This window comes from Zootermopsis nevadensis, unplaced genomic scaffold (assembly GCF_977971745.1).
Source record: "Zootermopsis nevadensis isolate Lab colony 2312 unplaced genomic scaffold, Znev_1.0 Znev_ptg000012l, whole genome shotgun sequence".
Classification (NCBI taxonomy): domain Eukaryota; kingdom Metazoa; phylum Arthropoda; class Insecta; order Blattodea; family Termopsidae; genus Zootermopsis; species Zootermopsis nevadensis.
In genome coordinates, this window is record NW_028259144.1 from 10,087,778 (window position 1) to 10,102,447 (window position 14,670).

The following is a 14,670-nucleotide window of genomic DNA, read 5'->3' on the forward strand; positions in this document are numbered from 1 at the left end:
GGAAAGTACTGATGAAAGATTACCTTGTAGTGGCAATTGAAAAATGTTACAAAGAATAGAATTTGCTTGTTGGTTTTGAGGTTTTCACAGCAGTGGGTATGAAGATTTCTGTCTTCTGGGTTGTTGAGCTGTGTAGTCTGGTCAATATTAACCAACGTTTCAGAGGTCATACTGCCTCCGTCATCAGGGCGATTCATCGCAATCTTCAGTACAATTTGCTTGCTTGCTTCCTTCTATTATTGCAAACAAAGGATCCCGTTGATATGTAATGTTAAGCGAATGTTTTTTATTGTGTAAAAATTGACGATGACAATAATAAAAGCAACATTAACGTAAAAAGTCTTAACTAACAAACGGTGGCGAATCAGAAAAAAATCCATCATATGCCCCAAAAATACTCCACATCAACCTCGTTAGAGCTTTGAATCATGTATCCAACCTATTTCGTTTAGGCTTTCCAAATAAAATTTGGCATTGATTTCTTATTTACCAGATTTGTGCTTTATGTCTCTCTCACGTCATTTTCCTAGATTTCATCACCCTAGTAATGTTTTAAGAAGTTTAGACTTGCAAATTATGAAACAGCTTATTATATGAATTTGTAACAACCCGTTACTTCCTACTTCTTAGTAACAAATTCTGTCCTTTGCACCCTGTTTTCAAACCCTGTCAATGTATGTCTTCTATTTTGGTCAGCAATTAAGTTTAAAACACAAAGTAAACCAAGACAAAATTATAGTTTATAATCGTTACATCTTTGTATAGGAAAGGAGAAGAATTTGTTATGCTGTTTATTTTTCGCGAATGTAATTTTAGTATTTCTTACTTGTTCGCAAATAATTTAAAATAACTATAATTATTAACTTTTAACTTCGTAGTTTCATTAATGATGGCTACTTACTGCGAATTTTTTTGCAAGGTGCCATAGAAGAGAATACAAAATACGGAAGAAAAATAAAATGAAGAGAACGCAGATTCCCTGAACAAGTCCTTCCCTAGCGACTTCGTTTCCCAACTCGAGACATGCATCTTGGACGCTGTGGAAGTCAAGATGTCTCCACTGTAATTTTTTTCTCTGCTGGCCCTCAGAACTAGCGCTCTACCTGGCAATGTTCAGAACCATTCTGGCGGAGAACGTAATTCGACGCAAGTTTGAATCCCAGGGGAAGTGAACCAGTGATTCGGGGGGCCTTTGCCGTCTGTAACGAGGGCATGTAAAAGGGAGAGAAGATGAGAACGGAGAAACTGAGAGCAAACAGCGGGAAGTAGAGAGGAGGCAAACTTTTCAATACCAGTGCTTGGATTTACTTTAACCCCCCTAGTTATTCTTTTCTAACCAGGACCGTCAATTTTGTCTCTCCTATAGCCTCAGAAACAGATGGCGTGTGTAAAAGACAACACTTTGACTCTTGTGAACTTTTCCACCCTGCACTTTGAAGCCATTTTCCTTTGTGCGAAACAGGAAATTGTAAAAAAGCGACCGGCGTGACATAAAAGCTTTCTGGGATCAACACGTCGTATAATACTACAGACCATTGCAACTCGACTTTATTTCCTGTTTCCTTACACTTCATAATAACGGTCTGAAAAGAGACTTTTAGAACTCCAGAGAGCGAGGAATACGTAATAAATTGCTTCGGTTGGTTTGCTAATGGTTCTGGTGTTTTTCTGCTATTTAAAAATGTTCTGAATTTTTGACTGAATTCTTGATACGTAGGTCCTGTGCATGGCCAGCTATATATTATTTCAAAGGATGTGCTCGCTGCTTACAACACATTTCGTGACGAAGTGCCTTGATGCCATACTGTCAGCGCTAGAAAATCACTCCAGTATTATGGATTGTTAATATTAGAGACACTGCAGGTGACTGGTTCAGCGTGTCACATTGCCGATGGTTATTTATTTATTTAGTGTTATGTCTGACGACAGGTCCATATAAACAGGATCCTTCCATCCTTTTCTCGGACTGGGACCTGTTCATATACGTTCTTGGCAGATGATCCAGAAGTGGTTTGCCATTGCCTTCTTCTGTGTGTGAATGGAGTAATTGTTGGGATGCCACGGAGAAACCGGGGAAGCCCCCGGAGGAAACCTCCGTGTTGCCTAGACCACGGCCTTGCCCAACACAAGTTATAAATTCGGGCACCGCCGGGAATCGAACCCGAGACCCCCAGGATTACAAGGCCAGCGTCCTAACCGCTACACCACCGTGGCTATATTGCCGATGATTATGAAATAATAATTTAGTGGCTTTAGTTTGTAACTTGTTTATTGACGCTGTATAAACTGAGAACGTCGAAATGTGTGAGGTGTTGGTTATGTATTTCTGTGTGGATAAAAGAAGACGTACTTTGACCTTGGGCAAACAATTAATTTAATGTAACAAAGATTAAAATCTGCCATCTTCACACAGGAACTACTTCCGGCTTCAAACCCTAACACTATCTTTATTCCTTACCATCTCCCTGGTATTAATCCGGCAATAAACACAGCGTAGAGACTCAGAAGAGTAGCAACATATTCAATGCCGTATGAATCTCGCATCTTTTACAGTGCACAATTTTGGACTGCGTTTTACAGTCAGATACCTTATATAGTTCCCTGTGTGACAGAATCAAGCGTAATCTGTGATTAAATAAACAGACAGTGCTTTCGGTATTTCACTCTGCGGAGATGTGCGCCTAATAATGTAACTAATGGTTTGTTTTGTGAGGCGACAAGGTATAATACATGTGTACGCCCCTGGAAACTGTTGGAATTCAATTCAGTCACATGCTTCAGTGTTTGGGACTTACTTCAGTCTATACAATTATGAAGCATCACACTAATAAATTACAATTTTCAGCAACATTGAACATGCTCAGTACGATTTAACTAGACACCTTGGTCTGTATAACACTCAAAAGATTACTTGAAACAATAAATTTTGAAATGGGGCACTAACTAGTTTGTTGGGTGATTTGTGTCTTATCAACAACGCGAGTTTGTGTAAAATGAAACAAAGAATGGGATGAAAAGGATTGGAAATAATTGTCGTGGCCTATTACAAGTTTCTCTGTCAGCAGAGGTCTGGAAACAGTCTTACAGTTTAAAGTCGGTAGCTATAATAACAACATTTGCTAATTAAAATGCATACCAATAAATAAATAATTAATTGGTTTTAGTTCAAAAGGTTTCTAGTAGGTGCATGCTATTTTCACACTGTTTGTGTCTCTGCTGTATAATTTGCTATCCAGATGTTGTTTAATCAGAAAAGGTATGACATGTGGATTTTCGTTATTTTCTGTATTATAAAGAAACCTTTTGCACATTTATACTCTTAGGTATGGATCCCATATGTCATATTTTTCAATGACTGTAGTTTAGACGGAAGGAAATCTTCCTTCTTCACAATGTCGTGAATGGAACTCTTTGAGTTCCTAGTTTGCAGGCGTCACTAACGTGGGACTAGCAAAAACTTTTACATTTACCATTTCTTGGAATTCTCCTCATGTATGTGGAAGATGAAAACATTGCATATCTATCACAAAGTCAGACCCTTTAAAATTTTTTTACAAGAGGTTTCTTACTGCGTACAGTGTAACTGAATTTCTTGTTGAATGAGAGTTTCCTTGACACGACAGTGACGCATCAACTTCCGTAAACAGCAACAATGTATTGCCTAACTGAGCGAGATTTAACTGCTCAATACGGACTATGTTCCTTTGAATTATTTATATATATCGTTAAATTAATGTTATACATACACGTGGCTCCATAGTAATAGTGGCCGTACGTTGCAGTAATCAGAGATACCATGAAACAATCTTTATGTTGAAAATTTCTGTCTTCTGGGTTGTTGCGCTGTGTAGTCTGGTCGATGACGGAGGCAGTATGACCTCTGAAACGTTGGTTAACATCGACCAGACTACACAGCGCAACCCAGAAGACAGAAATCTTCATACTCACCGCTGTGAAAACCTCAAATCTTACATAAGTCTTTATGGTGGCATTTGTTTCAGACATTCCGTACACTTCGTAACCATAATTTTCATCTTCTGGTTTGCAGTAATGATACTTGGTAAAAGTTTATATTGTTTCTCTGCAGTTGGAAAAAAGCAACGAGCGGCAGATTCTACTCAAGAACATGCAATTTGAATCATCTGGCAGTTATTCATGCGAAGTCTCCACTCAGACGCCTATCTATACCAAGCCGTCCAACGACCACGAGCTGTTGGTCATTGGTAAGTGTATATTCAGTTCTCAGAGTGTTAGCATCAGGAACCAAGCCGCCCTACTTCCTAACCCTTTATGCTAAACTTCCAGAATCGCGTGTATTGAACTCATTCCACGCTACCATGTAATGAATATGCGAGAGTGGTTCAAGGTTTCATAGTACTTATTTTTTTACATAATATGTGTTTACCAGAATTACGAAATACCCTTCATGGTAGATGGTGCAACACTGTTATTATTCCCTTCCACGTAGCATACCATTCTAGTCTTCGCGTTAGAAGCAGTACAAAATGGCGTTGGTCTGTCACTCAGAGTGGAACCTGCTGAAATTCTCCTCTTGTTAAATGCACAATATGGGCAAGAGACTTTGCAACAGTTTATAATTGGTGCAACAAGTTTCCTGAATTCCATCGCTAACAGACCACATGGTCACGTGAATTCGACAGCTGGCACAGGTATGATCATTCGTCGCATTGAGCAGGTGATTTTTTTAAAAAAAAAGGAATTAAGTACGTAAAATTGCAACCACAGAATGCGCAAATGTTTGAAGTGTACAGACACTAAGTTGTGAACATTTATTGGTCAAGAAAGTGTGTGCACGAAGGATCCCAAAGATGCTGACGTTCGACTAGAAGGCCACATTGTGTCTGCCGACCTTCTGAAGCGGATTAAACTGGAGAAGGACGCAATATTGGAGCAAATAGTGACTTGATACATGTGTGTGCTACTTCACTCTAGAATCAGACGTCCAGTTTGGAATGGCGCTACAAACACAACCAAGAAATTCAAGACAGCCTTCGGCTGCAAAAATAAACTGTCTCTTGGGATTCAGGAGTAATTGATGTCAATATTCTGCCACCATGTGCGACAATTAATGCTCAGTATTACAGTAACCGACTTGTCGATGATGTTCACGCAGTAATTCGCAAGAAAAAAAAATATTGATAGGCGGTGTCGGACACTGCCGCAGTTATTTTCGTGAAAACGTCAGTCGTGTATAGTATATTGAAATTAAACAAAAATTTTGTTTTGAATCGTTTAATTCATTTGCAACTTACATTTATTGAATACAGAGTAGTGGTATGAGAAGTAGGATACATATGGCTTTGAAATTATTTGAATACCATACACATCCATACTTGACCCAGGCTCGTCAGATGCCGTCTGAGTTGTCAGAGCGCGCTTACGTTGCCTATATTCGCGGCAGTACTGCGCGTTGGTTTTGGGTCCGGGTCCGGCGTTTTCGGCGTCATTGTCTTTGGAATTTTGTGCTCTACGCATTCGTGCCCGATTTTTGTAATTCTGGTTGTACTTTGCCCTCATATATCGCGACATTTTAAGAAAATCGGGAAAGTTTCAAACTTTTTCAAATTCACAGCCTCGTATTCTTTTGAGTTTCTGAGATACACACTTAGAGGCCAGGATGAGTTGTAACATATACACTCCTCTTCAAAACAACACTTGGTTCACTCGGATCGGATAATTAGTCTCTGAGATATGATCCCGTTTATGGACACGTGTCGAATCCGGAAAGTCGAAAATCGTGGGTTCAATTGCGCGTGCGCAGTTCGCGACGTCCGGCCGCCACGAATGTCGGAGTGGTACTGGCACAAACTATCATCCTTCCTCTTTAAAACGAGACTAAGATGGCGGCGCTATGTCTATGTTTAGCCGAGTTATTGAAGTTTGAAATTACTTCGACAGAAACTGTCGCTCATTTGGGCGCGATTGCCTCCCCACACCCGGCATTGATTTTAAAGACGTTTTCACGTCAAAAGACCGAAAACTATCAGAAGGAAACATCATGCTTCATGATAACGCGCGTCCACATACGGCGATTATTACAAAGAGCACGATGGCAGCCTTGGACTGGGAAATCTTGAACCACCCTCTTTAAAGTCCGGATTTAGCTCCTAGTGATTTATCACTTGTTTGCGCCAGTGAAAAAGCATCTGGGAGGGCAGATATTCAAGATAGATGACGAATTGAAGCGTGGTGTTTTGAATTGGCTACGCAGTCGGTTCACCTCCTTCCTCGTTACGGGCATCACTGCCTTACCACGGCGATAGAGAAATGTGTCAGTGTATAGGGGTAATATAATGAAGAACATAAATAATTTTGACATGTATGTGTTTTGTGTAAAGGAAAGAGCCCGGATCAACCTTGAACCACCATATTATATTCATTTATAAGTGCAAGAACCAGGCAGCGGTGGGCTCTGGACAAGGTATATGATCTAGGACAGTGGTATTCAACCTTTTTTGTTCGCGTACCCCCAGATATAATTTCTCTTCAACTTTGTACCCCTCAAAGCTGTTGGTGTATAATTCAAGTTATACATAGTTTACAATCGACATCTAAAATAAATTAAATAAATTACATTACTGATTATTCAGTGTTTATCATAAAATATTTTTTTTTTAAATTTCACGTACCCCCTAAGATGTCTTCGCGTACCCAAGGTTGAATAACACTGATCTAGGACATTCCCCCTCTTTACATTTGTCCTAAAAAATTAGACTATACTTTTATACCAGCACAAACGTAAGGTTTACTGTCGGTTCGTTTTGTTGCTTATGTTGGATTTTGACCATACTCGTACAATCACTTTTTCTCCCGTTTATATAGGTCAGGGGGTTCAAACTTCTTTCCTCGCTCGGGCCAAAATAGTTTTTCTGTTGGACCCAAAGGCCAAGAAACCCCTACTGTCACTATTGCATTTTACTTATCTTTAATACGTAATAATAATAATCGTAATAATTATTCAGAAATGACAAATTACCATTGCATATGCTGAAATATAAATTTTATTTAAATGTGCACAAACTGCTATTAAGTTGTATATTATTTTGCTCCTGCAACAGCTTGTATCTTTCATAATATTTACCTGGAAAACTTACACAAATTATTTTAAATCCGCTACTTTAACAGCTTGTATCTGATCAATAATAATTTGTACCAGTAGAACGTACATCTTATGCTTTTGAAGTCAATGGCTTTTGTGAGAGCTTTGAGCAGAATGTTCTTTTACCAGTGACAGAATGGCAACTTCGAAAAAAATAGGTTTGTACTAACTAGTAACAAATTAACAAATACTTTCGCAGGTCGGATTACAAGTGGTCACGGGCCGCCAGTTGGACAACGCTGATATAGATAATGGATTTTGTTTATTGGCACCAAATTGCGTATTTGAAGGTCAGTAAAAATCGTACAACGTAGCAACAAGAATAGCGGGCGAATGAAGCTGAATATCGTTGTGTTGTTGATTAAGGACCGCGCCATGAAGGACTTTAGTCCTTCCGTGGCTTTGAAGCATAAAATTTGGTGAAGGTTACTTTAGTGCGTGTTCATTGCATTTGGTCGGTCAACAAGAACAAACACAGCATCGATCCCCTGAATCTGTAAATCAGAAACGGGAAATTTCTCTTTTCTTATAGGTAGAATGCTTGTGTCACGGAATGAGTAACACTAGAAATAGTCTTTTGTTTACTAATTATTAAATAGGTCTAAATTATAAGCACTGATTGAAAGTACCTTGTTCTCAAAGACATAACCAAACGTATGGAAGATCCACGCTGAAATTTAATGAAAAAAATCTGTTTTATACCTTCGGTCCTTAATTGAGATTAAAATATTTATACGCAGATCCGCTGTATATGAGAAATTGTAAATTTATAAAGATTTAAGTTGTTGTAAGAATATCTCTGCAAGTCAGCTGACCTACAGATAGAACGCAGAAGGGGGGGGGGGGTTAAATTTTAATGGAATTGTATGAAGTGTGGTCAAACAGCAGTATTGTAATGATATTCATTTTGTTGAAATTTTTTACCAAAACACGTGTAGGGCGGAGACTGTTTCAAGAACTAGTCGTATATGGGAGGATAATATTTAAGTTGACCATAATTAAACACCGTGATATGTAATAACTGTACTAATTTGTTTCAAGATGGGGACCAGTGGCAGACTGTTGTGAAAAGGGTTAGGAAATTCAAGGTTCCTTGAAAGGCGCGAAATTTATGCACTGGGTAAAAGAATATCAGTTTCTAAAGGCCCGTGCTTCGTGGAGTTGGTCGGTTAAATGCTTCCGTTCATTTGTATTTCCGCAAGTTTATAGCTACTCGTTAGTATCATAAAGCAAAATCCGAATTTGTGTCTAACTCCCTAGGTTATGACATCAGTTTATCCCATCTCTAGTAAGAAACTCGATCATTTGTATATATTATCAAGTTAGGGCATTATGTATAAGATGACGTATCTGCCAAATATTACAAATTATTCAGTAACGTAATAAAATCTCACTGTATCACTATTGAATCTGACGGGTTCAGAAGGTGGCTTCAGTGATAATGACGTGGAGCCGGTATAAATATTAGGAATGTCGCTGTGTGTACGCAGAGACGCAGCGAGATCCACCTGAGGTGCTGATACCGAAGTCCGCTTATCAGGTGGGAGAAAGATTAGAGGTCAACTGCACGTCCAGCCCAGCACGGCCCGTAGCCGACATCACCTGGCTGGTCAACGGCATACCCGTAAGTAAAACCCTTCACATTTATAATCGTTCTTTCACATCTGTGTGTCGTGTTACGAAGCCGATATTTCTACCGGTCTGTGTCTGTGTGATGGGTCATAATGGTGGGAAATACAACAAGCTTTAAATGTTTACAGCAAAACCGATTTGTCTAAACTACTAAGACCCAAATTATGTGTTCTTTCTTTCGCCCAGTTGGCAGTAAGTATCGACTAGACCAGTGGTCCCCAACCTTTTTGTGCCTACGGGTACATTCGAGAGTTTATGAGATCGTGGCGGGCACCAACCAATTAACAAAGCCAAATTCTTTTCTCTTGATAAATAAGATATGGACACAAAATAATACACAAAACAACACGACGTTTAATGATACAAGAAACCATGCAATCAGAAATACGTACTTTCAAAAGTACAATTATTATTACTCAAGTGGGAAGTTAGTGTGATGTTTGGCGCTGCATTTCATTGGCCGGTTTTTCAAATTTGGGGGTGTAAGATGATGTTGCTGCTCGCAAACAATCGTCAAGATGGGCGTCAGTAAGTCGAGATCTGTGCTTTGATTTTATAATGTTCGTGGTTGAACGACCTTCATTATTTCACATTCCAATCAAGAAACCTCTATGTTTCGTTGATAACGTGGAATACTTGTTCGCATTTTTCTTAATAAAATAGCTTTACAGGACTCTCCTTTTTCCAATGGGAGCATATTAGAAGCCTTTTGTCGTTACTTTGCCTGTTTTTTTATATCAAGAATTTTATCTGGACTGTCAGAAGTATTTGTGTACAGACTTATAGATATTTGTTTAACTTTTATGGAAGATGAGATACAAACAAAATGTATACTTTCTCATTAGCTTAACGTCGTAATAAAAACTGCCAGTTTTCAGTCACGGGCGGCCATTTTCCGTGTAGGCATTGCAGTCTACATCACAGGGTCACTGTGTTTATCCATAAGGTACCACGGGGAAGAACGTGTCTCTGAACTTTATAAAATTATAAACATTTTCACATTATTCTGTTAGTGCTACGAGGACAACTAAAACGATCCAATAATTTTAACGAAACTTGTGTTGTTTGTGCAGAAATGTCTGTTCTATAGATATTGGTCACTAATGGCAAAACTTTTACGATCGGAAGTTTTGAAAACTCCACTCAACGACGTTAAGCGCCGCTATGTGTCTTATTACGAGTTTTGATAGACGGCTCTGATTCGAAGCCGCCTACTTACTTACGTTGCCGGAATACTTAAAAGGCAGCGAACATCACGCAGTAACATGTAGCTCATGATACTCTGAAGGTTTGTGGAAATTATTCATGATTCAAAAGTAGCTGAAGGTTTTTTATTGCGTTCACTCGACCAGAATGATGCTGAGATCTTACTGACACTTCTTCCGTGTGAGGTCCTTAGCAAATGTTCCCCAAATCAGTACCAAACAATTTTTTTTTTTTTGGGGGGGGGTGACCATTCACACCCATAGTAGAACAGGCTTCTTTCTTGTAGAAATATTTACGTTTGCAGACATCTGACGCGAGGGTAAAATGTAATGAATTGAGTAGTACATTGGGCTCACTATATCTAGAAGCTTCAGACAGACACCAGTAAGCATTTCCCTCACGTGAGCCTCATGATGGAGGCAGCAAAGACCTCTGAAACGTCGGTAAATCTCAGAAGACAGGCATCTTCAGGGAGTACTTGCTTAAAAAGCACAAACAGTTTTTTTGTTGTTGTTGGGGAAGTGTGATGTTCTTGTCTAAGGTATGGACTGAATTATTAAATATTGTTACTGTAATTCGTAAATATTTTAACTTTTGAGCATTTTAAAATAATTAACAAGCTACATTCTCTGATATAATTTAGCTATTGTAATTTTGATTTTGATTTGAGTTCTCCTGACTGTACCTGATCATGTATTTAGTTTTCTATGTGTCTGTTTTAGGTGTTTATGATTTAGACTAATTTTCTTTTTCTAGATTTTAGATGGAAATAAAAAAATATTTTGAAACTTATTATTCCTTTAATTTTTTTGTGAACGTTATTTTGGTTTGTTACTGATTACCCTAAATATTTTTTAAACTGTGCCACGTTTTGGAAGGGCATTTAAAAAGCGTAAAAACAAAGAAACAAATGTTCCATTCACTTGCACCATCTATTTTCGTTGTTGATTTTATGTGAAATGCGTGGTTCTGATCACATCTGCAGAGAACCGAACGATCCACTCACTAGTGTGAAGTACAAAGACAAAGAGACAGAAACTGCGGTGCAATACGAGGATGAAACATTGAGTGTGTACCTTGAAGCGTGGAAGAAATGAAGTGAGATAAATGGACTAGACAGCTGCCGCTGACATTTAGAAATGAGGTGGTCTCCAAGTTGTTTACGAACTGTCTGTTGCTCCATACACCACCACCCCCCCCCCCCCCCCCACGGCAAAGGGCTTCCATTACTGACATTTTAAACTGAAATATTGTAGTCTGCTGCCTACTGCTTTTTATTCAAAGAAACGAACTTAAACAATCTTCATGACTTCTTCAACGATAAATGTTAACTTGAAGATGGCTGTTTTCTGTGTTGTAGCGCCGTGTAGTCTGAGACGTTTACCGATGTTTCAGAGATGTTGCTGCCTCTATCATTACATTTCTGTGTTGGCTGTCCATGATAATATTTTCAAAACGTAAAGTACAGTGCAGGAATTTAAAAAAAGTCGAGACAAAGTGCTTTGAAGACAATCTGCACCCATTCCACCTTTCTCCGATATGTCAGTAAGATTGAGATATCTCGATTTTATCACTTCCAAGAACATCTGTTTGTGTTGAGAAATTTTATTGGAAGGAAGTATTTGTACTATGAGTGATCAGGTACATACTTCATATAGAAATAATAAAAACACCCAGTTTCTTAACTTGCATTCATAGAATTTTAGATGGTATCCACGGAAAGGTAAATTTTTTTTTCTAGCTCTAGTGCGAACATATTGAGGGGTGAATATTTTGCCATTTTCATTCATAATTTTATCCGTAGAAACACACTCAGGATGTCTTGTACCGTCAGTCACTTCTTCCTTCTCAGCTACGTCAATGTGATTCTCCTGTACAGTCCGCAGACAAGGAGAAAATCCCTGCTAGGAATTCGATATACGCGCATGCGCAAGATTTCGCGGTGAGTGACGACCCATCCTAAAACCATTCGTTTCACAACCACTGAACGAACAACAGACAACAGGCTTTCATGTGTTCTGATGTGTATAGCTTTAAGATTATCTCACGGTGGCACAGTGATTTAATCTAGAATATTATCACAACACCCACAGAACACAGTACAGGTGTACTCACAAAACGCTACTCACAACTGCTTGATGTTTTCAGTCTGTGTGCAGTAGAGTAAAACTCTAACGTATCACACTTCCCACCAATAGCAGCCCTCTAGCCTACTTGATAGTAAACATCACCCCTGCACCGCACTAAAACCGTTTTCCCCTCCCAGGGATTTTCTCCTGGTCTGTGGACAGTATTTGAAAGTCTGTCTTCTCGGTTTCAGTATCGTGATCTGATTCCCGAACATAATCTACTTCATCTTCGTCTTAGTCATATTTCTTCCTCGTCTCTGCTTTAGGGGTTAACGAGTTTTATGTTACGGTTGATATCATAAGGATTTGTAAATATCATTGCACTAGGCGACTGTAGAATGAGTGCTGCTATCTACCGGAATGCCAGTGAAACATTCAGTAGAACATAACGATGGCTGCAGAGAAAATGTAAAGAGGAATGGCTTGGGATCATTGAGTCACCCCACAAAGACGTTGTTATTCGCTGGTTTAGTTACTAAATGTTACTGAAAAGCGAAGGGTTTTGAAATATTTCGTAACGTTAGCTAGGGGAAGATACTCTTTCTGTCAGCAATATAAATAAACATCTAACAGAATGCCAAATGTAAACACAGCTGCGGTGACTCACGCAGCCTGTCTGAACGTACCAGGGTCCATCATTCGTCGTTGCAAACAGCGACATTAAATAAACCATAAAATTCAATTTATCATAGAATGGCCACACATCACAGGTTCGGAACCGTTGGTTTAGTAACGTCCCTTTTTTCTGCATAGAATCCTAAAGATAAACATGTACAAAAATACAATTACTTGTGCTTGAAAAACCTCATGCGTCCACAAATCTCACTTTAAAGAAAAATAAAAAGGAATGCAACAAAATGCAGGAAATTGGGATCTTTTAAATGTACTCTTCACCTACTAAGGTGATACGACTGGTAGCAGATAAAGACGCATGGAGGACGTGGGATCGCTTGAGAAACGAAGTGATAGATGGAGAGATGATATTAAAATGTATTTAAGAAATAGAAGGCGAGGTTGTGAAATGGACCACACTGATCCAGGATGGAGGCCAGTGTTGGGTTGTGGTAAACACAGTGATAAAAGTGTGGGATCCATAAAAAACCGGGGAAACGTTTCATAATTATTTGATATACAAGAGCCACATTCAGTTTGTCACAAATGTTACTGTTTTTCCTACTATCTTCAGAAATACACACAATCTTCGGAGCAGATTTCTTCTTGAGAAGCTAGTCAGTAAACCCCCGATGGAATCGGAAGTTTCGATTCCGTGTTCATAATAGCCTGCCTTGATTCCTGTCCAGTCAGAGTCTGATTAATCCTGTCCAGAGCCATGAACGTTTTCCCTACGATTCGTTGAGACGACAACCTCCAGGTGTATTCAGGCGTGTAGCCTCATAGAAGTTGGCCGACGTTTCACACGCTCTGAGCATCTCCTCCTTGTCCTGGTGATGCAGACAGTAACCGCCTCTGAAAAGTCGGTCAACTTCTCTGAGACTACATGACGCAATATCTCAGCTGTCTTGCTAGTACCAACAGTCTTGAGAAACTTGTATCTCATTTTAACATTATCTTTCCGTCTTTGCCTACATCTTCCGAGTGATCTCTTAACTAATGACATTCAACCAAAATATCGTACTTATTTCTTTTCTCCCCGATGCGTGCTGCATGCCTTTCCTAACTCATCCTCCTTGATCCTAATAATATATAGCGAAGAGTAAAATTTATGGAGTTCCTCATTATGTAGTTTTCTCCAGTTTCCTGTTAGGTCCAATTATTTGTCTCAAGACATCCTCAATCAGGTTTAAGGCCTGTGCAAAAAACGTAAACTCTTTAAGAGACTTTAAATTTTACATTTAAGTTATTATTCTGTGTCTGATGCAAATACATTTGTGTGCTTAATGTTGTTCATTTCTCGTGTGTCTGAGTTCCGATTCGTGAAGATTTTCTTTTTTGAGGTTTCCCTGCTTAATATTAATGTGTAACTGGATGCCAAATAATTAAATGAGGAGGGAGATACAGTTGAAATTTTATAAAGTTATGGAAATTATAGATGTGAAAAATTGGTAGCCATCAGAAACGATGTAAAGATAATTAAAATTGCAGAAATTAAACATTTACTACAGGTCTAAAACTTCTTGACGATGGTGAAGAGTCAATTTAATAAAAATTTCCTTGGATATAGGAGATAGGGATTAGCTCTATCTAGTGGGCCCAACTGTGTAGGAACCTGAAGACGGAGATAGAGTCCCATCTCCGAAACGTCGTTTTTTACGTTTTATATTTACTAGACGATGGATAATATCCAAGGAAACTTTTATTCAATTTACTACAGGTGTCTGGACATGTTTTATGATAGCATTAGGTTTCGCAGTGATTTGAAAAATTTCATTTTAAAAATAATCTAAGATCTGCAAGAATAAGTCATAGCAACACACGCTAAGATTTAAATCCAGTAGGACACACCAGGAATTTTAAAAATAGTTGCAAATCCAACTGTAACGGAAATCTGGAATTCTTTTAAAGAAGAGGGGATGAATGCTTCTGAGTCTGAAAGGTCAGCGACCTGCCTCACAGATTATGACA

At 38.8% G+C, this 14,670-nt stretch overlaps 1 protein-coding gene across 5 annotated transcripts in view; it reads left to right on the forward strand.

Moving 5' to 3' along the window:
• The window catches only part of LOC110827656 (cell adhesion molecule 1), a 474,923-nt gene that overhangs the window by 389,300 nt on the left and 70,953 nt on the right, over positions 1–14,670 (forward strand). For all 5 annotated transcript variants that reach the window (XM_022059497.2, XM_087347883.1, XM_087347885.1 and 2 more), the window contains 2 exons: positions 4,088–4,223; positions 8,611–8,744. In XM_022059497.2, coding sequence (XP_021915189.1) covers positions 4,088–4,223; positions 8,611–8,744 — 270 coding nt within the window. The remainder of the gene's footprint in view (positions 1–4,087; positions 4,224–8,610; positions 8,745–14,670) is intronic.